Below are 24,497 nucleotides of genomic sequence, written 5' to 3'. Positions count from 1 at the left end.
CGTGACCGTAGCAAGCTGCGACAAACCGTTCCCCTGTTTCTGGGACCGGATCATGCTATTAGAGGCCTTAAGCACTTACGATTTTAGAGTCCTACATATATATATATATATAATAATAATGAAGCTGGTTATTATCTATGACATGTTATCTGAAATTGAACAAGCGAGCTATGCTCAAATATGTGGACACGTAGCGTCACATAATTTAGATTAGATCATAGCAAAAAATAAAAGTAATAGCCTTCTGGAAAATAATTCCATCTTTAAACCACTGAAAATTTCAAAGCAATCGGTCCAGTATTCAAAGAGAAAAGCGATTTCTTCAAAACGTGTCAATGAACAAGAACAACACAAGAGAGCAATTCTCAAATGTATGGACACGCAGACAATTCTCCAAAAATCATATGGGTGACTTATCAGTACCTGTATTGGGGTACCGTGACGGTACAAGGACTGTCATGGATATTTTAGGTCCTGTGACAATGATTCATTCTTCTTGATTATATTGAAACATCAATTGAAATATCTAGTGCTATAAGTCAATTATGTAATGTATCAGGTACCACAGCCAAACATTTCACATAAAAACGTTACTAAATAACATGCGTCAACTTAACACCACCTGAATTAGGGTACAACTTTCGGTACAGTGACTGTCATAGCTGTTTAGGGCTGATGGACAACCAGACTACACGGACCAGATAAAATATGTTATCGCAAGCACTACAGATGATATGCAGCAAATTGTGCGTATGATGATGTACCTTTATATTCATTCTGAAACTGCGTAGAGGGCACACGCCATCTTTTTCTGATGAAATGTAAGGTAATCAATGATAGGTATGGTCAATCAGTTTTCTATTCCACTAAAATAAATGCATATCCTTGGGATTCTATTACATATCTTGAAAACAACCAATCGACTGCAATGGAAAGGAATCAATAACAGATCAAATTTGACGATTTACCACGATCGATCGTATATAAATCATAATCAAAACAAGATAAAATTGAAAACCTTACCACGCATGTTTGTATCAGCAGAATAGCAGGTTGTTATCGCTAGGGCCATGTCACACCTTTTGTGGGCCCTTAGCACTTATGATTTTGGTCTCTAATATATATAAAAAATATTAATTACGAAAGTTGCGTTCTATGTTATCTGAATGAAGTAACTATCTGTTTTTATTACTAATTGCGGACTTTCATTACAAAAAGTGATAGAGAGATTCAAGATGATATTTGAGAATTTTTCAATCAGAACCTCACCCAAGCTGGTAGTAGTGTCCATACCAAACTGGAAACCTTACAGTATGGAAACTGTGAATCCTTCTACTCTAATACAAGTTTCGTGATGCATGAAGGTGTATTATAAAAAGCTTGTAACTTATTAATGAATTTGAGCATTGTGAAGAATTCAGATTCTTATTTTCACACATTGACATCCACTTAGTAATCATTTTCCAATTTCTGCTCTAATATCATTCCCTCCCGACTCAAGATGATCCATATCGTTTTGTGCTACATTGACCAAATCAGTCCCTCCAACGATGACCACATTCAATCTTACAACATTTATAAAAAGTTGTCATTGGCTCATCTGCTGATCGAGTTTGAATTTGCATGAAGAATGCCCTTTTGTGTTCACATTTTGGACAAGTCTCTTCTGTTGAATCAACATTCTCCCATGCAGCAGATCCACCTGGAAAACCAAAGAGATGTGAATGACTGAATTTAAAATAAAAAATATACAATGAGATTTGCAACATCGAAAACCGAATGAAAAGCTGCAAAATAAAGGGGATTCAAAAGTATTATTTGTGAGTACACAGGATGGGAATTTCATATTTATCCGAAGGGAGAGGAAAGGAAAGTGGATGATTGATTAATAAAATGGCGTACCACGACCTCTGATTTGATTATCAGTTTGTCGGGTATGGGATTGGCTAGCTAAGTTACCAGATGTTTCAGATGCATGGCCATGATGGTGCAAGGAGGCCATGACTGACCAGTGGTTACATGAACCACCCACGGGCAGCGTGGTGTCTAGAAGACCTATCTCATGTAAATACTTTCCCCGCTTACGTTGGATTCGAATAACTTTGGGACTAACATCATAAAATGAATCTGATTAATCTTTCAAACTCTAATATTCAGAATCACTAAGTATATGAATGGTAATAAAACCCATCTCAAAAATATTAATACTTTAAAAAAGACACTTGGAAATTTTAGAGACAAATCTGACAAAAGACATTATATTGAAAAAGACACCATGAGAACTAGTGTGATCTCATAAAAAATTTTGTGAGATTACGTTTGGTCTACAGATATAGACATTCATACCTATCTACATAATGAGGTTATTAGCGAAGATGAAATACATAAATATTCACTATTGAATGATTCCAATCTCTGGAAAAAATGCATTACAAATATGTTCAAACAAAGCAATCACGGCCACTGTATTAATAGATACCCAACACATTTCAGATCACTATATCAAATATGGTTAATTGATTAGCTGTTTACAAAACTGGCTTGAGCTATGGATAGGATACCACATATGATTATTCACTTCGGATTGATATGAAGTTTCTTACCCTATTACGCATACACTCTAGGACTTTTAGTGAACTTCGAAATAATCATAAGAAATTTTTACATTAGTAGTTGGTACACTTACCTAACACATCATCCACCTCCTTTAACTTTGGATATTTCCTTGCGCTTATTCTTCTATTAATATTATGAATGAATGGGCAAGTTGGGCAAGCAAACCTGAAACCAAAAAAATATTGTGAAAATGCAAACAGCACGAGAGGGCTGGTTCACTGAACACCGCCAAGTATATCCAGTTGGCATGGCATAACTATTTTCGCATATGTCATTTCTAACCCCCACCTGACTACGTCATCCAAAAATTACGTCATTCCTTTTTATCCAAATTATTATATTTCATACTGGCAAATATCATATCAAAAAGTTTTCTGTAAAGCGAATTATGTTCGGTTTTAGCCATCCCTGGTATTAGATCAGATTCAAAACACAATACTGCCAATAACTTGGTATGATGTGAACTCAACTTAATAACAACATTTCAAAACATCACATTTTTGCTTCAAGTCTCAAATTATATCCAAAATTGTGACATTCCAGTACAGAATATGAATAATTCAATTGAAAGGTCAGTAAACCAATAGAAGCAAAAAAATTCTATTTCAGTATTTTTAATCGACAAGCTATAATTCCAGCATCCAAAAGTTACTGAGTTACCTATCAGTAGTTGTAATACAGTAATAGGAATAAATGCAAAAATGTGGATTTCAAAATATAATTAGAAATCTATTGATAAAGTGCAGTACCTGTAACATCTAGTCCCCTCCTCGACTGTTAACAAATTCCCGCAAGTAGGGCAGAACAACAACATTGCCAAATGATGAGAACCCTAATAGCAAAGTTGAATCAGATAGTTAGATCAGAACATGCCTATTGTAAATATGTTTTACAAGGTTAAAGCAAATGTTGAAATTGAAATGTCTGTAAAGTGAATGAGGTAGTACAGTAGTGGGAATTCAAAAAAATAAAAATTAAAGCATTTGTTTCACAGCTCCAGTACAGCCCAACGATTAACATACCGTACAGCCGGTGTGCTACAGCATTATGATGATTATGTGACAATTTTTTTGTGGCATCGGAAAATCATTTTGAGGTTTGACAATCGGTTCCCACGCGGAATATTCTTATTTTCAATAATACTGTATTTCTTTTGAGAAAATGGATCCCACCTAAAATTGAATTTTTCGAAAAAAAATATTAGACTTATACATCATATAAAGTGCGTGATTAAAAAGACCAAACACACTTTACGTCGTTGCGTAAATGCTAGATGTTCGATCCCGGTCGCCATGATAAGGACGAGGATAAGGATAAGGATAAGGATGCTTATTGTTATTTGCTCATGCTTATTGTATTATGTACTTGTATCGGAAATAAATCATTATCTATCTATCGACCTTAAACTTTCCAGTGCGGCACTTTCAAGTTGTTTTCATACTAAAATGTCTCGTGGTATTTTCTCTTATCGTAACTTTAGATCCAAATATTCCCCGATCATAGCCGATATTGTTTTGATAGCTCTTGTACGCTTAGGAGTTAATGTGAAATTGTTTTGTTTACATCACTTTTCTATTTGCGCGTAGGATGGGATTTTAATGAATAAGGTCTATTCATGGTTAACTGAATGGTCTATATAGGTAACTTTAAATTAAATTACTTTCGTTAGGGTTCATTAACCTGAACTCACTTGCAACAATGATTGTTGTTATTTTTCGCTGGTTATATATATTTTTTTATATTTAAGCAGTATTTCTTGACTTCTCACGATTTTTTCTATTTTAAACTATGTTGCCGTTCCAAATGGAGAAATTTGAAATCATCAAATCGAATGAAAATGTTTTTCGTTAATTGTGATTTTTATTATAATTAATTAAATTATCAGTGGTTGACGCCATGAATTTAAGATCCACAGAAAACTTTTGATGTATATATTTTAGTCGTTGCTATTTTAAAATCGCAATTCAGCCGAGATATAAACGATTGATAATTCCATCCAAAGTTACCCGATTTTACGGTACGTGAACCACCACACGGCGGCGAGAAGCCCAGCAATCCTCTCGCACAAAACTATCCCTTCATCCTCACGGGATTCGAACCCACGCAGAGTAATCAGAGATGCGGTCACAAATTTCAACTGTTACGTCATCGTTGACTTTTTGCTGATTGGTCATTGTTACGGAAATCGATGCCCTCGGCCTCGTCCAGTTTAGAGATGTATCGGTATCGGCTAAATGTAGACCGATATTTTCGATATATTCAGCTTTTTAATCCGATTCAAAATGTCTTAAAATTAGTTGTAATACGGATGTTGAAATTATTATTTTTTTGCGTGTAGGGATCATGTCCGCGGTAATTCGTTAACTCTGGCTATGCTCGTTCACACCCACACAAGTAGAAAAGGGAATAGGAATTCGACCTGTTTTAGCTATTTATCAACCAAACTAGCTCAACTAATTTGGCTATTTTCGCTGCCAAAGTTTTACAATGACATTTTCAATATTACATGCAAATTAAGTAGAAATATATCAATCAATATTAGTGGATTTTTCAATGTGTAAAATGCGAAATAAGATGTTATATTGGCACAGAATCCAACGCACGCAACTCGATGTATCAGTTTTATAGGATGAGTAAACATTTATTCATGCTACCATCAATAGTAGCCAAACCTACCAGTTTTCTAATTGAACACCGAGATTACTCGCGTCAGTGCACAATGCATCCGAATACCTATTTTTCGAACTGAAATATTGTGCATTATGAATAATGCTCACACACCATCGTTTTAACCAGTCTGCCATTCACACTTAATAGTAATAACTACCTGGTTCCGGTATCAGACTATTGGCTTTTTGAAATATCGGTATCAGTGCACCTCTAGTCCAGTTACCAATCCATGTCGGTTAGGGTTGTTAGGTGGACCACCCACCCCACGGCGTACCCTCCCACATAATTATCCCCACAGGATTCGAACTTGCGAACCGATGCAGGGTAATCAGAGGTGCTGTGGCGAGTGTATTCCTAACGCTCAGCAGAATACGCCACACCAGTTTGCTGATAACGGGTGAGAAAGAGTTCCATTCACCTTAAATATCTCAGAACAACAAAATGAAAATAGACAACGTTCGTATTTGTACCATGTTGCAAAACTTTTGTACTATTTTAAAATGTGTATCGATGATGATAAAATTGGCAATGTTACATAGATAAAAATTACAGAATTCTGATTTTTTAACATGGCATAAAAAAATAATTTTGAAATGGCTATTTCGACAAAAGATATAGACACCATCAAAATTGGACATAACTGGTAAAAGACCACAGATGATGGATATAACCAATCATAATTTCTTTACCATAACAAGTTTGGATAACAATATATCGATACCGTATGACCACTTCTGAAATAGGGCAATCTCACAGAGGGAACACTACATTGGGTAACATCCCCCAGCAAATTTGAATACATTTTCAATACAGTCATGTCAAATTTGATGGTTGTAAGATTCCTTTTGTTGAAATAACACAAGGAGATAATTCATTGATTTATATCATAATTAGTATATTTAGTTGATATATATTACAGAAATAAGCTAAGCAATTCATGAAAATTCATTAGAATAGGCAGAAGTAAAAAAATGATATATTGAAAAAGGAGCAATGAAATACCACACGTCATGACAAAAATTTCGTTTGATTTATGATATATATTTTTTTGATACTAAAATAATTTTTTCTCTTATTTTTGGAATAAAACTGAATAGACAATAGTAGATATAGTTTTATTAAGTCTGAATTAACCCATAATGCCACATATTCAACAAATATTGATTATATAAATAAACTTTCGTAGTTTGTGATACAATATGGAAAACAGTTTTTAATCAATTCAATACTGTCCAACCAAAAAAAATTTGAGAAATATAAAATGTTTAAGTAATCAAGAGCGTATAATGTATACGAAATATTTCATAGATAGGACAGAACACTTTGCTGTTCTGTTCATCAGAATAGGACAAAAATTTATTCTCTGTATTTTGCCTAACAGTAACAATTCAAGTCCAGTAACCAAACTAATACTAAAAATACACCAAAAAAAAATTATAAAAACAGTCCAAAATTGATGAAAATGCACATCCAATCAAAGACTTTTAGACTTGACTGGAAAAATCTTCTAATGAGCTTGATGGCCTTTATGTGTTTGAATTATAAAGTATGTTTATATCATGTCATGCCTTGACCATAAAATATAATGTATCAATGTTTACAAAAAAAAAAGAATATGATCATTTTGCAAACAAATGTCCTAGGTCATGTTGTCATTTAATAACCGAATACACGCTAAAAACTAGACTAAAATCTGAACTGAATGCATTTATTCTTATACCTTTTGGTTGTTTTATGAGATAAATGGAAGGGGACTTGTCTTAGTCATAAACATACCAAACAAAATACAAATGTGGAATGGTGTCTAGGACAATGCAAGCGTCCAAAAAAGACTAATCCTGTTCACAAAATTGAAAATTATAAGTCGAACCTAAACACTTTTTTGTTTGATTCAATTGAACACTTGTTATTCCAAAAATCTAAAATGTACTAGTGCATTAGGTGCGAGTGGTGGACTATAATTGAATGGTGCACAATTCTTAACATGGTAAGAAAGCCAAGTTGTTTGTATATCACTCTTTCATTGATTACATCAATTTCCCAACCAATCGGAATGCAATTGCGCAATTTTGGTCGTTAAATGGAACAGATGAAAGAAAGCGATGTAATATTACTACAAATAGAAAAAGCCAAAAATGCTAAAAAATGACTTAATTGATAGAAAAAAAAGTATTATATTATTATCAGTACTAGACTTAATAATAATATTAGCAAAATAAAAAAGCATACATGATTTGTTAGCATATCGAAATCAGTAAAATTTTAAGTATCAGTAATATGCAAAGTAAAAATTGAAACAAAAAAAAAAAAAATTAAACTTTTTATTGTAAACATTATCAGTAACATCTTCATATCATGCTTGTACCATACCAAAAATAGTGTATTATCAGCTAGATAGATCTCAGCTGTAACATAGAATGCTCTCATACGGTTTCGATTTTAAAAAATTTCATGACAGAAAAATGCAAATTTGATAATATGAACTACTTACTACTCTGCTTAATATCAACAATATGCCTTGAGTGTGCATGATAATTAGATAAAATAACAAGTACACATATTTTTCAATGACTCGTAGATAAAAATAATGTTAAGTACTGTAAAAGTTCTGTAACTTTGGTTTCAAATGCAATAGTGTTACTCTTCATATATAAAAACAAAGCACCATATTTTTTCGTACCATAGTCACGCAAATAATTTTCTAAAAATTCATCATACCGATAAAAATTTAACTTTATTGTGCATTATATATCTATTCATGCATGATCAAGCATGAGTCAATAAAGTAAAATGGCATTTTAACACGGACCGTCTATGACCCACACTTGAAAAAAACAGCTTGACATTACCTAGTAATATACAACATGGTAGTAAAAAAATTTCAACATTTTCTGCAGATTTGGCATAATATTTCAAAAAATTGATAATTTTCTGAATTTTTTTATTCAGAATATAGTCGCCATGATGTCTGATGTTGCAATATACGTTTGCTTGCAGCCTTATCTTGTGCAGTTTTATTGCGAGTTCTTGCTGCTTTTTGCATGGGGGCTGAAGGTCCAAATTGTCGTCGTTTGAAAAATCCACACTATGAAAAAATATATAAACTTTAAAAACAATTACTTTACGCTGAAACAGAAGCGATTTGTTGACGAATGATCCATGCAACAACTCACAATAACTATCAAATACATGCATGTAAATTCTAAATGCACATTCATTGCTAACAAAAATCCTATTCGTTTGGCAAATATAATGCAGAGTGAAATATTTCAGCCAAATTTTAGAATTACATATTAAAAATTTCGTATTTTTTACTGAAAAAATTTTGAAATATTAGGCTTTAAATTTTTTTTTTTTTTATCAAATTTTCTCCTGCTCCTATAGGACCCAATATCCCACCCAAAATTATGCTGTTTTATTTGAGTTGAGGGAATGCTTTTCTATTAGTCATTTTAACGACCTACATCAGGGGTGTGCATCCTGCGGCCCACAAGAAAAAATTGTGCGGCCCACGGAAATGTGCCCATTTTTAAAGGGGTGCCCTTGAAGAAGTTTAATTTAGTTTCATCTAGTATGTGCGAATAATTCCAATGCCTTTGCGCTGCAGGAGCTTATGCAAAGCGAACAACGCATGATACGCATGTCATAAGATCAAAAACCAAAATTTTTGGGCCTGCAACTACTGGCATACCTATGTTAAATAAAGGTGCGGCCCGCAGTTTCAACCAGTTATTAGTATCTGGCCCCTCCTGTATTAAAGGTTGCACACCCCTGACCGACATCATGCTTGACAAGCGATCGTTCCGGTAAACTCTGTGCTCTAAGACCAAGTTGCCCTGGGCCGCTTATCTTATTAAGTACTGATAATCGAATGGCTTTCTGAAGCACAACAGTAATAGATGAAAAAGTGAATCATGCTAATCTTTAAATGCAAATAAAGAAAAATGAAAGAAATAATTCTACTGATTCAAGATGCCAGGAATAAGATATTTAGGAACAAAATTAAAAGCTATTCATCAAACTTGTATGATATAACAATAAATCCCTTTCTCCTATTGCTATAAACACAATTCTGTTAAATTCAACATTGAAACATTGACATAATGCCAAAAGGTTGGGTAGTAAATTTTTCCTATATATATTTGATTTTTTAATATCAATAACCGTATTGCAGTTCATTGCTTTTTATATAGGAATGTTAGTTCATAACAAAAAATTGAAGTAAACATAAAGGTAATCCACATTTCAGAGTTATTGCATACTTTCAAATTACCATAAATATCAGTAAAGGGTTTCTCTCTCGTCAGCTTTTTTCGATGCCTGCTTGTGTCTTCTCGCTTTTTGATAATCTCCAAATTGTTTTCGTTTGAAGAATCCGCACTGCAATATTATTTCATTTGTGTTGTGTGAAAAGCCAGTGGTAGTAAAACGTGGCACAGCCATATTTGTGAAGCATGTGTGTATGTCTGCATAATAAGTGTTTATGCGCAAGTTGCCTCAGGAATGCATACCAGACCATCTATGTCATTTTAATTCAATGTGGCATAGGGATGTCCAAAAATATTGAATATTATTGATATTTCTAAAAGGCGTCTAAAAAAGTAAGATTTAAAACCTGCTATAATTTCAGTATTTTTGCGAATAAATCATGATATATTTTCATTAAATAAATTTTGCTATCAAAATATAAATGAATGGACTAGTAGAAATCTAGAATACTGAATTTTAATTTACAATATAATTATAATAATGAATTAATCGTCATTATTAATTAAAGTAAAAGTATTGTGAAAAAAAAAACATTCATGCATTATGAATTAATCTAAGTTATTCAGTACTTTGATATTTGATAAATATAATCTTAATTGAATGACCAATTTCATAGAATCAGAATTTTTTTTTATATTGAACTGAAAAATTATCGAAAACTAACCAGATTGCAGTTGGATATAAAAAATTATAACTAAATTACAACAGGCCAGAAGGTTCTAAATTCAGATTTATTTTTATATTTGAACTTAATTAAAATATCTAGACTGAATTATAAACATAATATTAATGTTCTACTTCATCTCCGGATCAACGACGCCACGTACCAATGAATTTGAAACTGAATTAGCGAATGGCGACTCAAAGTCAATTTCTTAATGTGGCCCTTTGCAAAAAACTCTTTCTGAATGTGGCCCTTGCAAAATAAACTTTGCCCCCTCCTGACATAGACCAATTGAAAAAAAGGTAGGCTACCTGAAGATCAAGTAGTGACTAAATGCGTTTAAATTGAATATATATATTTTTTTGTGCTTTAGTCCGAATCAAAAGTGAAAAAGAAATTATGGTTAACTACTGTTTAATATAACCGTTTCTTACTGTTTTATTCTAATTTGTAACACTTATTTTAATACATTACGTTCTATTTTTCTATAAACTGGTCTGCATGTTCTTTTTATATTATTTACATTATCAACCAAGGACATAGTCAAAAAACTGTTATAATTAGATAACCCATAGAAGAGCAATACCACCAGACTGACTGTTTCCTTAAAATTCACTCTCAATAACAATCCTCCGTGAATCACAATCAGTGAAATCCCAATTTAGTAAACAAAATAATTTTTGTTATGGAGGGCTATTTTTTTTCAATTGGGACCGCTTTTCATTGATATTTGATTTCAAATTTTGATCAAGTTCAACAGCCCTATATTAGAAAAGACTTGCCTGTCCTGTGTGAAGAGGGGCAAAAAAAGTATTTAAAAAGAATCACATTTCAGAAATGTCACCAAAGCAAACAAATACTAGTGCGGTGAAATAACAACCATACCTTCCAAAGTAGCAGCACTAGACAAACTAGTAACACCACTCCAGCTATGGAGGCTGCAACTATAATCCACCAATTGACTTCTTCCTTGACTGGTATAACAACTTCAGAATTAACTGTTGTCCAGACGACGCTCTCAAGTTCTGATGATTCAGAAAATTGGACGTTTTCTTGAGCAATGGACACCATGGCTTTGGACTGGACTTCAATCTAAAGAGATATCTATTATATTACCCCGAAAATAAATAAAAAAAACGGTAAAATATAAATACACTAATGTGGTTTCAGTTCTGAGGAAATATGCCTTTCCTTGAATACAAACTTTGAGGAAAACAAAAAACAAGATAGGACCTAAAACAGATCCTTGAGGAATACCAATGTAAGCCAGATTGGACTAGATTCCTGGCAACTATAATTAAAAAAAATGTATCAACCAAAAAGGATTTCATGCAGGGAAACAACTTAAGACAAGATTCCTGAAGCATACGAATCCAGGACCCACTCACAACGTGATATTATATACACGTAAATTTATCTATATGCTTCATTTGACGTGTGACTAATTGCCAGCACAATCCAAACACATATTTTCAATTCAATTATACTTGAGAAACGAGAAATTAACGAGGTCATACCTTGGAAACTCCCTTATATTCTTCTAGGAATGTACTATTCCATAAGACAGCATGGAGATCAATATAAACTTTGGCTTTGGCACCCAGCGTACCGAGAGAACATGAGAATTCAATACATGAAGCAGTGTTGTTGCATATCTGTGATAATGTATCAATGAGTTAAAAAATAGACGAGAAAAGTATATAAGAGTGAATGATTTGATATGACAAACTCTATGGAATATTTACAACTTTCTGACCAGTTTACATTCGAAATAAACAAAAAATAGCTTGAAATATGGGACAGATGAACGCAACTTTAAAATTGGGAAAACCACTCACAAGTTTCTCCTGAGTTGACTCTGGACCTTTAGTCACTTCTTTTACCACAGGTTCTGTATTGCTTGCACCTGGATCAGCATCAGAGATTTCTGCTGACCTTTTCTGTCTCTCAGATCCTGGTACATATCGTAGGTTGAGTGGGTTTACCTCCTCAGGAAGAGTGCAATTTCCTGATCCATCCCTTACGTTGGCTTCCAGTAAATAAAAAAGCCATTTACCATTGTTGATGTTTTGTGGCCAGCTGATATGAAGTTGAACGTTATTTGCAGGAGCTGTCCCAGTATTTGTAACTTCATAGCTGTTCACAACAAAAAAGAATATTCCATGGAAAATTTGGCATTGTTAAGACATCGATGTGTATTTTAAATCTTTAGTAATAAGCAACTACATACAATGAAATTAATTTTATTAAGGTTAATTTTCGAATCAAAATCTCATAAAATACTAGAAATAATCCCATACCCGACTTGGAATGGTAACCGGACGAGAGGCCGTGGTTCGACATATGGATAAGCCGTCTTATCGGCTTTCCTCTCCCCCGGGATAAATATGTAAATCCTATCCTATCCTATAAATGACATATATAATAAATCAAATTAGAATACTCACAGATAAAAGATAGGACAAAAGGATTGATAAGGAATACTTACTGTACCTTTGAGGCCATATTCTACTGATAGATATTATCATCTTACTGAAGTACACAGTATAAGATAGCATCATTGGAATTTCGCATTGTATTTGCATATTAAATGGAAATATTAGTATTGTTAGATGACTAATAAATGATACGAGCATATTTAGGACGCAGAGTTTTCTACTGACACTACTCATTTCTCAGCAGTGTTCAAGTAGATATATACCTATTTCTAGACTCTAGATAAGTGCCTTGCCATATGATTGAAATGTCCTATCGTGCTGCCTCTCGCTAAGTAAATACAGTGACCCCCAAAATTCTTAGAAAATTAAATATCAACACTTTAACGCTTCAACCTCTGTTTGTGTATAATTATACCCAAAATGAATGTTTAGCATATTATACCTATTGCCTTTTTTGCTGGATGCAGGGCATGTTAGAAAATGTGAAGTATACGCTTTTTGACGAATATTGATTATAATTAAACTTACATGTGAGAGTGAATACTGCCAGCATCTTCAGCTTCTTTTACTGCAGATTCACCGATAACAGTTCCTCCGAATTTAACTTGTTCTCTACTTGCATATCCTTCAATATCAAGTTGAGCTTCCACATGAACGATTACTGGATAATCTCTTATGATATCATGGCCTGGTTGTTGACTTGTCCTGTTTAGGGCAAAAAAAGTTTTTACAGTCAGTGAAGATTTTTAAATCATGTCCAGAGAGACAAAAACATGGAAATATGTATGCAAAGTTTACACATATTGTAATATTGCTGTATTTATGAATTCCCTAATTTTGGAATGTGAAGTGTAACTGTGTACCTATAAAATGTTTTGCTGAATTGTTGTTGTAAATAATTGGTTTTCTTATGAACCAATCTATTTAAAATTTTGGTACTCCCGTAGTATGTGTACCAGATTAGGGCATAACTTTATTCCGATTTTCCATATTTTACTTCTATTACGAGTTTGGGGACTGTCTGTTAGCCAAGTGAATATACCCCCTGCCCATAGGTTTCAGTCCCTTTACCCAACTTGATGTAAAGTAGGCGAACAAAATTAACTACCTCCATATCGGTACACACACTTCTGGAGCACCTATATTTGTGTATTGCTCTTTCATTACCTATTAAGATCATAAATCGAAAAGTAGTGAATTCCACACTTTGCAATATCAATATCGATATTTTAGAGGTACAACACCAGAAATTTTAAATCCATTTCCCATACCTCATAACATTATAAAATAGTTAATAAATAAAAGATAATTAAAAACCCTTCCTTACGTTTGAAGTTGCAGCTTTATTTCGAATCCAGTAGCTTCATAAATTGAATTTTCTTTCAATAATTTGAGCCTGAATTGCATTCTACCGTTAGCAGGGAATGGATTACCAAGGTTACATAGCTGTGATGCATCAGTTTTATTGTCTTGAATTGGTCCACAATGTATATCTCCTCCCTTGATAATGAAAAAAGATAGCAATGTTGGAATATATGGAGCCCATGGACACAAAAAGTAAATGACTCATATAACCATCATTGTGTTGTTTCATTTCAACCCTGACATGGGCGAACTATGGCTCGCTGGGTAATTCAATCTGGCCTGCCTGATGCTGCCACAACCAAACCAAACCCAGATTTTGGATGTTTTAGCTAGAAATAACTCATGGAATTTGTTGAGATTAAATTAGTTTTGGCAAGAGGATTATTGTTTTCCACTTTTGCTTTTGTAACACTGTAAATATTGTTCATAAAATGTAACTTTTTACTTCATACTTACATGGCCCGTCAGTCTGAGTGGGCAAAATTTGTGGCCCCTGGTCCAAAACCTTGCCCACCCCTGTTCAAGCCACAACAATTTAGCACAGCGATCCACTTGTCTAATAAATTTGAAATGACACATATTTGAAAATGGTTACCATTTTTAACACACATATGCGCAGGATAGTTTCAGAGCAATTGAAGTTTCATTGTAAAATTTTTTTTGAGGTTGCAAATAGGGCTGTCCAAGCAAACCGAATATTCGAAATGGAATCGCAAATTATTTGAAGCATTTTTCGGCCATTTTACGAATCGCTAAAATTTTGTACATAATGCGCCACACGACCACCTTTGCACTGCGTTTTTCACCGGGCAAGCAAAAACATGTTTCTATCGCTTTCTTTGCTGTAAAAAGGTCTCTCCTATTGCCCGGTGACATGTAATTATCCATTTCATGCATATTCATAAATGAAAAGTTATCGGTAACAATGATTTGAAGATGACGTTTTTTGAGAGAACACAAGGAGAAAAAGGCAAATTTTGTGTCAGCAAAAACGCCAGTTCTATAAATAGAATCGATTTGTAGCTGTTGAGTCAGTAATCATAGGAACATGTTACAGGAAACACGTTTTGGATGTCCAATACCTTTTACCAATAGAATTTGTAATTTCTTCTCATGGCAATACTTTGTTTCATCCATTTATTACTATGACAAATAATTGCACTCTTGTGAGTTGATGGCTGTTGTACAGCAACATATGATCATAAAATGATAATGTCATCAAACTAGCTCTGTATTTGTGAGTTCCCGAAATGCAATTTTGAACTTTTTGGGCAACAGTTATATCTATATTAATAGTTGTTTATCATTTTACTAAAAATTACACAAAAAATATCGAGTTAATAATACTAATGATAATGGGATTAAAATAGCAACTACGGGCATTAAAATAGTCTGTGCAATTTCCAACTCTTAAATTTTAATAGTTTTCGAAACCCTAATTTTTTGACCAGTTCAAGGAGGCTTGTGATCTCCTTTTATAACTCTGGAAACATAGTTAATTTAGATATAATAATTTAGATATAACTGCACATATGTTATCACAATATTGAAGAAGAAGTTTTATTGTACATTAGAGACAAATTTAGGATTGCGCAATAATATTCGATTTGAGAAAAATATTCGTTTCGATTCGAATCAAAAAAATATTCGATTTTGGACAGCCCTAGTTGCAAAATATAAAAACCAGTCAAAGCATCATTGCTATTTGTGGTTTTTCACGTTTTTTGCATTTTTTTTTTGTTGGTTGAACACGGTCTTTACACGTTTTAGTCTTATCAGAGCGGTGTGTTCCGTTACAGCACACAGTTTACAAAAGCAAAGTATTCAAAAATAAAAAATTACTTCCTGATGGACTATTCGCCTACTCTCTTGAATTGATATCCAAAATAGTAAATTAAATGAGCATAAGTGTTGGTTTGTTTGACTTTAGACCCTCATTCAATTAAAACAAAAAATCAAAGATAACAACTTACAATAGGTGGAATCATGTCGATATTAGTATAATCCAACACAGGAGGTAACCACATGTATAATCTGGCTTGATGAGCGTCTTCTCCTGGTGCAGGATTGTTAATATCAATCAACATTCCTATTTGTTTTTCATTTCCTAGTTTGAGTACTGGGATTCCGTCACTGTTTTTTCTGTGACAAGGATGAAAGAATTAAATCATAGAAGGTCTTGTATTTTCATAACAATAGATATACATATGGGAGTACAATGTTTAGACTTGTTAATATATTATGGGGTCCATTTAAATTAGTTCAAATTTACTGAAAAAACAGAGAAGATGTAAAAATGTAAGTATAATAGGATACGCATATTAGGATAGTTTTAAATTAGGGAATTCTATGCTACAATTTTATTTGACAAATTATCAAATTTCGAGTTGACGCTTTAATAATTATGATTCAATTTGGACACTCGCAGTTCCCAAACAGATAAGCACATTTTTCAGATACTAAGATATACATTTCATTTTTATGTTTTAGATTGAAAACATATTTTTGCCTCTTCTTCATTCATAATAAATTTAAGTTTCAAACAATTCTTAATTGACCAGTTTTGCACCAGAACGATGGAATTTTTCAATTTGATGAAGTGAGCTTGAAATGCATTTTTTGTGATAAACACATGAAAATACCTCCTAAATGATACTAACAATAAGTTTCAATTTGAAAAAATCTATTACTGACTTGATTTTTTTCCAGACATCTTCTTCACCCTTTGGAACCAATATCTGATATTCCGCAGTGAGCGATAATTTACTGTTGCATATTTCATCATCACCACACGCTTTAGAAAACTTAATTTCTGCAAAAGCAGTGTTTTCTATTGCTCTGTTCATGATTGGTGTCGGAGTAGGAACGTTGGCAGCACGTCGTTGGCGTTGACGTTTCGGCAACAAATTTGGTGTTGTGAAAGATAACTCAAGCTCAATAGGAGATAACTTGTCTTGGATGTCTTTCTGTAATTTGTATGAAAAAGTTATACTGTTGGCAAGGTTGTGTATTTGACCTTGACCATTTACAAAATTACAATACTCCTATACTTCTGATCAGAAAAATTTCGACTTCGAATCTGAACTCAAATATTGGAGCATGCAAGCCTACTTTTATTTGACTGCTATGATTGCTTAGTAAACTCGATGCATTTTGCGTGTCCGAAAAAAACTTTTAATGATCCTTAGTAAAAGTATAGAATTCAGAATGCAGATTTATGAACAAAAAAGATTTTGAAGGTTTTGAATACCAAATAGATCGGGCCAAAACATCAGGTATGCAATCTAGTCTGTTAGTAAACAGTCAAATATATATAATAATTGTAGTAACTAAAACTTAAATAAGTATCAACCAAAGGCAAGTATAGCTTATTACAATAGAGCAATATCTGAGCTATGGGCAGGGTCTCAAAAATTTTTTCACTTCACAATACATTTAATTATGATAATGCATGTCGAAAAATTTCGACCTTGTTAAATTGAGTGCTTTTTATGGCAAGGAAAAGTTTTTCATAACATGTGTATTCATTTAATCACTTTTTATAAAGCAATTTTCATTGTAATATGACAAGTAGGGCAAATAAGAAACAATTATTTAGGAAATAGATTGATATTGTGCAACACAGGAAATTATCTTGCAATGTGTGGGAACTACTGGCTCGGAATGAAATATATGGAGAAGGTTTTATCACTCTATGTGAGAGATGAAAAAACAATCACCGATTGGCAAGCAAAACTGAACAACTAACCTTAATATAAACAGTCAATGTTTCACATTTCTTCTTTTGCCTTGACTGTTTGTATAAAGTGATATTTACAGATATTTCGGCAGCGGATGTATCAGTTAAAGAAAATGACGCTCTTGTGGGAAGATCCGTTCCCAACCTTGTTGTATCTAACTTAACTGTGTAAGTCGCTTCGACCGATTCATCAAATGTCCGTGGTGATGCTGTATATCTGAGACAGACTTCAATATCGTACCTGAAAAGGAGTTAGTTACGAATATTACAATTACAAATAAACGAATATAAGTACATTGCTCCCAGACTATTGGGAAGCACTTCGACAAAATTGTAATTGGAAAATGTACAATGCAGCATAGTAGTTCCAACAAAATTTTTTAAAGCATTGGATATGGGGGAATACATAGGGAGCAAATTTAATAGCTTTTTTAGCGACGAAAACATTTTTAACTACTAACTAATTTGAAAGGAATTGCTCCAATAGTTGAAGAGAAAAATGAATTTTTTCAGAATCACAAAGATAACAACAATTTATCAATGCGATCTGTGTCTGAGAACAGGAGACCACAGAAGGAACAAAGATATTTAAATAATTAATTAAGGAGGTTAATCAAAATTCAATTATCGATAGCCTATTTGAAAAATCAAGATAATGAAAATCACTATTTTGTCTTCATAAAAATTTCAACACTTTGAAGTAGCCTAGTGCGTTAAGTATAAGATAAAACTGTCATGGCATCTCAGGTTCAAATCCCATGCCCACCACCTCAGTCAGGGTGTAATAAATTGGGTGGACATTGCCAACACTAAAAAATTCCATTCCTTCAAAACTATAGTAGTTCCTTACCTACTGCTTGTACAGAGCCTTATTCAGAGTGAAATGCGTGTCGAAACGTCATATAAAGAAAACCAATGGCATATATTACGGTACTCCTGTGGTATGTGAACCAAGATGGTGGACACCGGAACGTAGTGTGTGTACTAGGTTAGGCTTAAGCCATAATTTCAGGTACAAATACTACGGGAGTCACTTGGCTAGTCCCCGAACTCATAATAGAACTAAAACGAGGAAAAATTGGAATAAAATTATGGCCTAACCCTAACTTGGTACACATACTACGTTCCGGTGTCTGCCATCTTGGTTCACGTACTACGGGAGTACCTATATTACTAATTATAAATTCCTCTAGAAACCAAAACCTGCCATATATGGACATACCCTTTATTCACATCTCTATTTTCTAACTCGATCTTGATATCTGGTCCTTCAATAGTACCAATGATATTGACAATGGGACGAGATTGAAACATGACAACTGAGTCTGACAAGCTACCGGCAGCAACATCTGGATACCCATTGAAATCCATATCCAAACCACCACTGACGGAATATCCCATTCCTGTTATGTTATTCGCTAGGTAACCACCTTCGATGAGCTTGCTGGCTCGGATAATCTGAATAAAAAATATGAGAATTGGATAATTTAATATAGACTTGATGAAATGAAAGTAGACAAAAGGCAGGCACCTATTGCATACCACACCAATGGACACTTGCCATTTTTCACCTTAAATTAGACTATTCAATTATTAAAATGCCTTGCAACTTTTTTGTAAAAATTGGGACACATCTCACAAACCTTGTACATCATATGATATTATTGTGGTTGGGGCACAATATTCGGTAAGATGATTGTTGAAAAATCGGACACTTGCTATCAATGAATCGAAATAAATCCAACTGGAAACAATGTTTAAAGACTATTCCAGTTTCAGTGAAAGGAAATACATAAATAATTTAAAAGGTAGAACTACACACCATGTTTAGAGAAGAAAACCACAAGAGTGAAAATGAGACAAAAATGACAGCTTGAATGTTACAGACCAATAACATAAAAGGGCCAACGATGTAGAATATCGCCAAGCATAAATCATGCTTGGATATACTAATGAAGCTTAAAAATCGTAAATTCCCTAGAAAAAATACCCAAAGTAAGGAGTCTGCTACACAGTCAATAAGTCAAGATTCACAGAATATAGAATCACTATTATTCAACAAAATGAGATGTTTTAATCCTATTATCCTATATGAGTTGAGATGCATATATCTCAGTTACTATTTTAATAACTGAGAAGTATAGACAGCAAAATCAGGACCTTCATCAAAGTTGGGTAATAAAATATATTATATAACAGTAGTAATATGTAGAAATAGGAAAAATTATTATTTTTCGAAAAATTCGTTGAAAGAAAAAACCTTTTTCAGGTATTTTCCAAATTTCAATTGAAGTAAAAATTTCTTGAAGTATCCCCCTATAATAGTTATATCTCTAGCCTCGGAAGATATTTAAAAACAACTAAAAACATCTTAATACCTGGGAGGGTTCATCGTGAACGCCTTTGGTTCCATCTTGGTTATTACCATGGTAAATATAAACTGCACCTTTCCATTCATCAGCACCAGGAGCACCGATGGCAATATCATCAGCTCCATCCATATTTACATCACCCAAGTTTGTAATGGACATACCAAATGATGAATCAACAGTCCCAAATAAGCTATAAATAAGTTATAAAAATTTCGAAACAAATAGCATTAGCAACATGACTAATTTATTGAATTAGAAAATTGATTTATCAATTATTGAATACATTTTTTATGGTAATTTTTAACTTACCCTAAGTAAACCTAATTGGTGTGTATACAATAGTATAGAGGAACTAAAACCAAAAAATTGGGTTATTTTTGGTGAAGATAGTAGCATGTCAACAAAAATTTGTAAAGAAATGCCTTTGGAATAAATTTTGACAAATATTATAAAATGATTGTTATAGTACATATTTGATTGAATTGACATATGCTAAAGATCTGAAATATTCTCTAAATTTATAAGCTCAATATACTAGGGAAGACATGGGTTCGAACCATTGTTTATGCCAGGCAAAGTACACAACACCACATGAAAGTGCAATAAAATTATCAAGCTATGAGCTGAAAACACGCTCGTAAAATAAAATAACAATCCATAGTATTTGATTGTGATATATTGTGAAGAGACTTATTTAAAATGAAGGCATAACATAAATTTTCAAAATTTGTTTACATTTGTGTGGGATCTGGTCCAATTTGCCCGAGACCTTTATTGACATATATGTAGACAGCACCTCCAAGTTTTAATTCTCTGTCATAATATTGTGGTGCTCCAACAATTAGGTCCAAACGCCTGCAAAAAAGTTGAAATTGTTAGGATAAAAAATAAATGTTTTTATCATTAAGACATCAGTTTAGGAAATGAAATATTTAAAAAAAAGAAACAGCCCTAAGCTGATGAATGCATAATAATTCGCATATAAGCCACCCTACAAATCATAGCACGCCATACAAATTGTAGCTGTTGGAATTAAGGAAGCGTTATGTCATTTCGTTTGAATGCGATCAGAGTTAATATGCGCACAAGTCAAAATTTTCAAGCAATGGCAATTTTTTAAACCTGGAATATCTAACCTGTGGTATCAACAAAAATTAACACATAAAGTAGAATAATGCTACTAAAACAAGTGAATTACATGAAATTAAACTCCTTATGGGCCCAGAGTGCTGAAAAAGCAGAAAATTTCAGTTTCAGCTTACTTCAGTTATCTCAACATAGGAGATGCTTGTTACCAATGGCTGCAGACAAAAGAAAGCCAGTATGGGAAACCATTTGTTATCCTAGTTTACAAGTGCTGTCTATAATATAACACAGCAATTAGTTTATGCTTGGCCGATGAAAGCATTAGTATTTTGAGTAGTTTATCGAGCACAGGGCATGGATGTACCATGCCTCATCGGCACGATCCATCCTTGCCCATGCTCGATTTGATATAAATATGTTTAAAATAAGACAAATATTATTTAGGATAAGGTGATGGTTTATTATCAGATGCATTTATATTATATAGCCAGCTCTCCCTAATTTTTAATAGATAAGTATATATTGGATATGGCAGAGACCACAAAAATTTTCCTACATGTTAATCAATAACAAATTGTCTGAATTAGATAGTCCATACTGAGATGAAATTCCAATGAAAATTGGACACTGAGGTGAATAGGTATTTCTTTATATCACGAGTCGTCAACCTTTAGCATTGAAAGAGCCATTTGGCATCCTTTCTATGAAACTCAAACCTACTCGGAGCCGCAACATCTACTCTAATGTCAGTGGCTATTAAAACTCTTGGAAAACTACATATGATGTAATATTCTAGTTCTTACTGAGAAGAAGTCAAAAATTATGAATTCAGTTTACAACGAAATGAAAAGAACTTGGAAAATGAAAAGAAAATATTTTTTTTGATTTTGACAGACTTGAATCACCTTAATGCGACCTATTTTTACTGCTCTGTCTGTGATGTGTAATTAGTGAGTGGTAATCGACTTTATGCCCTCGAATTAATATTGGATCCCCTCTGTGTCTAACATAAAAACTGCTGTAGTCACTTCGATTCACGGGAGCCAGAGCTCCGAAAACAATGAGCCTCAAGTTGCCGATCGCTGCACTATATGAACTATTCCCATGCCTTTCTCTTTAAAAATTGAAAGAACCGGAATCTTTTCGGTTCAGCATACAGGTGAAGTGGAGCAGATGAGAATTTAACCCGCGATTTTTAAACTGCAATGGCAACTTGGCTGAGTCTAGTTCTTTAACCACTTTGCCAGTGGTTATCAAACTTTCATGATTCATGACTCCATTACGAAGACTTTCAATACTCATGGGCCCCTGGGTCCAGTGCAAGAATTCCTGCACCCAGCCATCACATCCATATAAACCAAAATACAGCTTACCCATCTCCAGTGACATCAATAAGTTGAACTTCATGTCCAAATCTTGAAGCAACTCTATCACCATGAACCATTTCTTTTATGACAAACTTTTCATCTTGCACTGAATAATATAAAGCTTCGATTAACAAGATTCTAAAACTAAAATTTTCTAAATATATAATTTGTACAAATGCATATTTCGGCGCCCCAGAAGTATGTGTACTAATATGAAGGTAACTAATTTTGTTCGACTAGTTTACAACAAGTTGTGTAAAGAGACTGAAACCTACGGGCAGGGGGTATATTCGCTTGACTAACACAGACAGTTCCCGAACTCATAATAGAACTGAAATGAGGAAATCGAAATAAAATTATGGCCCAACCCTAACCTGGTACACATACTACGGGAGTACAAATATTTCTTGGTTGAACCGAATTAAGAACATATTCTTTATCCAAAAATAGTATTTTCGATCTGATTCAGAATAGTACAAATGTACAATATCATCCCTGAAGTAGTTTGATACCCCACGGCAGTGATTCCCAAACATGGGTTCATGTATCTGTACAGGCCCACAAATAGATCTTAGAGCAGTGGTTTTCTTCAGGTTTTTTGTCAGAGCAGAATACAAAGAAACATCCTGGGGCTCGAGATAACCCTGTACAATAGTTTTATTGTTTGAATTATGTAAGCTATAACATACAGTATATAAGAGCAAACCTAATTATGACAAAAGAATGGTCTTTAATTAAGTGTAGCAAGATTACTAATACCTATAAGTACTTTAATTTATTTAAAGAATCTACATATATAAATATAGACTTAGATTTGAAACGGTATTGTAGATACAGTATATACAATGAGAAGGTATATCAGCGCAAACCGATTCTTTATGGTTAAAAAAAGTGTATTTTTTGCAAGTATAACAACACACCTTCTTGAACCTTGGCAAAAATGACAACTGATCCAGTAGAATTAACACCTGGAGCTCCAGCAATGTAGTTAATATCCGAGTCAAGCAAAACTCCATTTGCCAGTGATGAACCTTTGTGAATTAAATAGTGTAAGCCAAGGAATTTGTCATATTTCGTAACATTTTGTCAACGTTGTTCAGGCACATACTTGGGTAACATTATAAAGCCTATTATTCAGATATGGCTAAAATATACAGAATACAATCTACCACACGATTTCTACATTAGAGAGAAGTTGAAGTAAAGTGAAAAATAATTTTATCATATTGAATAGCATATACGATATTTATTACTAAAAATCCACAATATCATTCAAAATCTATTACCAGTACCTTTTCAGATCAGTTATTAAAGAATTTCAGTAGAAGGAGACTGTGGACAATTCAATTTTCCAAACCAATAAATTTCATGACTGATTTTGCTCAACTTCAAAGGACAATTTTTTTTCGAAGTCAAGAAATAAAGGTAAAGTTATTTATTTTCACACATCTAAACTATAAGCAAAGAAAGCAAAAACCTACCGTGACATATTCAAAAGAAAACATTCAGTAATATAGTTAAAAAATATGAAGCAACAAAATGATACAATTATTAGGCTAATCAATTATTAAAAAATACCAGATGATTCAAAGTAAACTAAAAACAGGATTCTTGACATTGGTAACGGTTGTTAGTGATTAAACATGAATATGTGTAGGGATGTCCATTACAAAATTATAATAAGATTAAACATTTCCATTTATCAACATTCACAAACTTTTTATCAAATTTTTGAGTGAATTTACGATTTTTGTCCACAACTGGTCTAAAAAACAGCTTGTTATGATAGTTTTACTAAAAATTTGGTTTGAAACTTACTTGGACATCCCCGGACGACAATGATAATTACAAAATGGGAATTACTCTGAAAAGAATTAAAATTCTTTTGCAAAATGATGAATTTGTGACAAC

The 24,497-nt window shown here is 33.2% G+C and overlaps 2 protein-coding genes across 4 annotated transcripts in view; both read right to left on the bottom strand.

Moving 5' to 3' along the window:
• Positions 1-390: 390 nt before the first annotated feature.
• Positions 391-3,583, bottom strand: LOC120337506 (DNA-directed RNA polymerase III subunit RPC10-like). Its single transcript, XM_039405302.2, has 3 exons — positions 3,366-3,583; positions 2,687-2,781; positions 391-1,702 (listed from the first exon to the last, which is right to left on the bottom strand). The coding sequence occupies exons 1-3, from the start codon at positions 3,428-3,430 to the stop codon at positions 1,536-1,538; spliced, it is 327 nt and encodes a 108-aa protein (XP_039261236.1). The 5' UTR covers positions 3,431-3,583; the 3' UTR covers positions 391-1,535.
• A 4,649-nt stretch (positions 3,584-8,232) lies between these two features.
• LOC120337810 (integrin alpha-6-like) overlaps positions 8,233-24,497 on the bottom strand; it is a 29,202-nt gene continuing 12,937 nt past the window's right edge. For all 3 annotated transcript variants that reach the window (XM_078117030.1, XM_039405699.2, XM_039405700.2), the window contains 15 exons: positions 23,507-23,617; positions 22,593-22,692; positions 20,869-20,988; positions 20,140-20,323; positions 18,984-19,219; positions 17,771-18,002; positions 16,717-16,988; positions 15,996-16,164; positions 13,985-14,157; positions 13,186-13,362; positions 12,058-12,355; positions 11,737-11,874; positions 11,105-11,311; positions 9,560-9,666; positions 8,233-8,371 (listed from right to left, as the gene is read on the bottom strand). In XM_078117030.1, coding sequence (XP_077973156.1) covers positions 9,568-9,666; positions 11,105-11,311; positions 11,737-11,874; positions 12,058-12,355; positions 13,186-13,362; positions 13,985-14,157; positions 15,996-16,164; positions 16,717-16,988; positions 17,771-18,002; positions 18,984-19,219; positions 20,140-20,323; positions 20,869-20,988; positions 22,593-22,692; positions 23,507-23,617 — 2,516 coding nt within the window. In that variant the 3' untranslated portion in view covers positions 8,233-8,371; positions 9,560-9,567. The remainder of the gene's footprint in view (positions 8,372-9,559; positions 9,667-11,104; positions 11,312-11,736; positions 11,875-12,057; positions 12,356-13,185; positions 13,363-13,984; positions 14,158-15,995; positions 16,165-16,716; positions 16,989-17,770; positions 18,003-18,983; positions 19,220-20,139; positions 20,324-20,868; positions 20,989-22,592; positions 22,693-23,506; positions 23,618-24,497) is intronic.

The sequence above is a fragment of the Styela clava genome, chromosome 10 (genome assembly GCF_964204865.1).
Source record: "Styela clava chromosome 10, kaStyClav1.hap1.2, whole genome shotgun sequence".
Lineage (NCBI taxonomy): Eukaryota > Metazoa > Chordata > Ascidiacea > Stolidobranchia > Styelidae > Styela > Styela clava.
The sequence above is the reverse complement of the archived record's forward strand: the minus strand, read 5'-3'. Positions and strand labels throughout refer to the sequence as shown.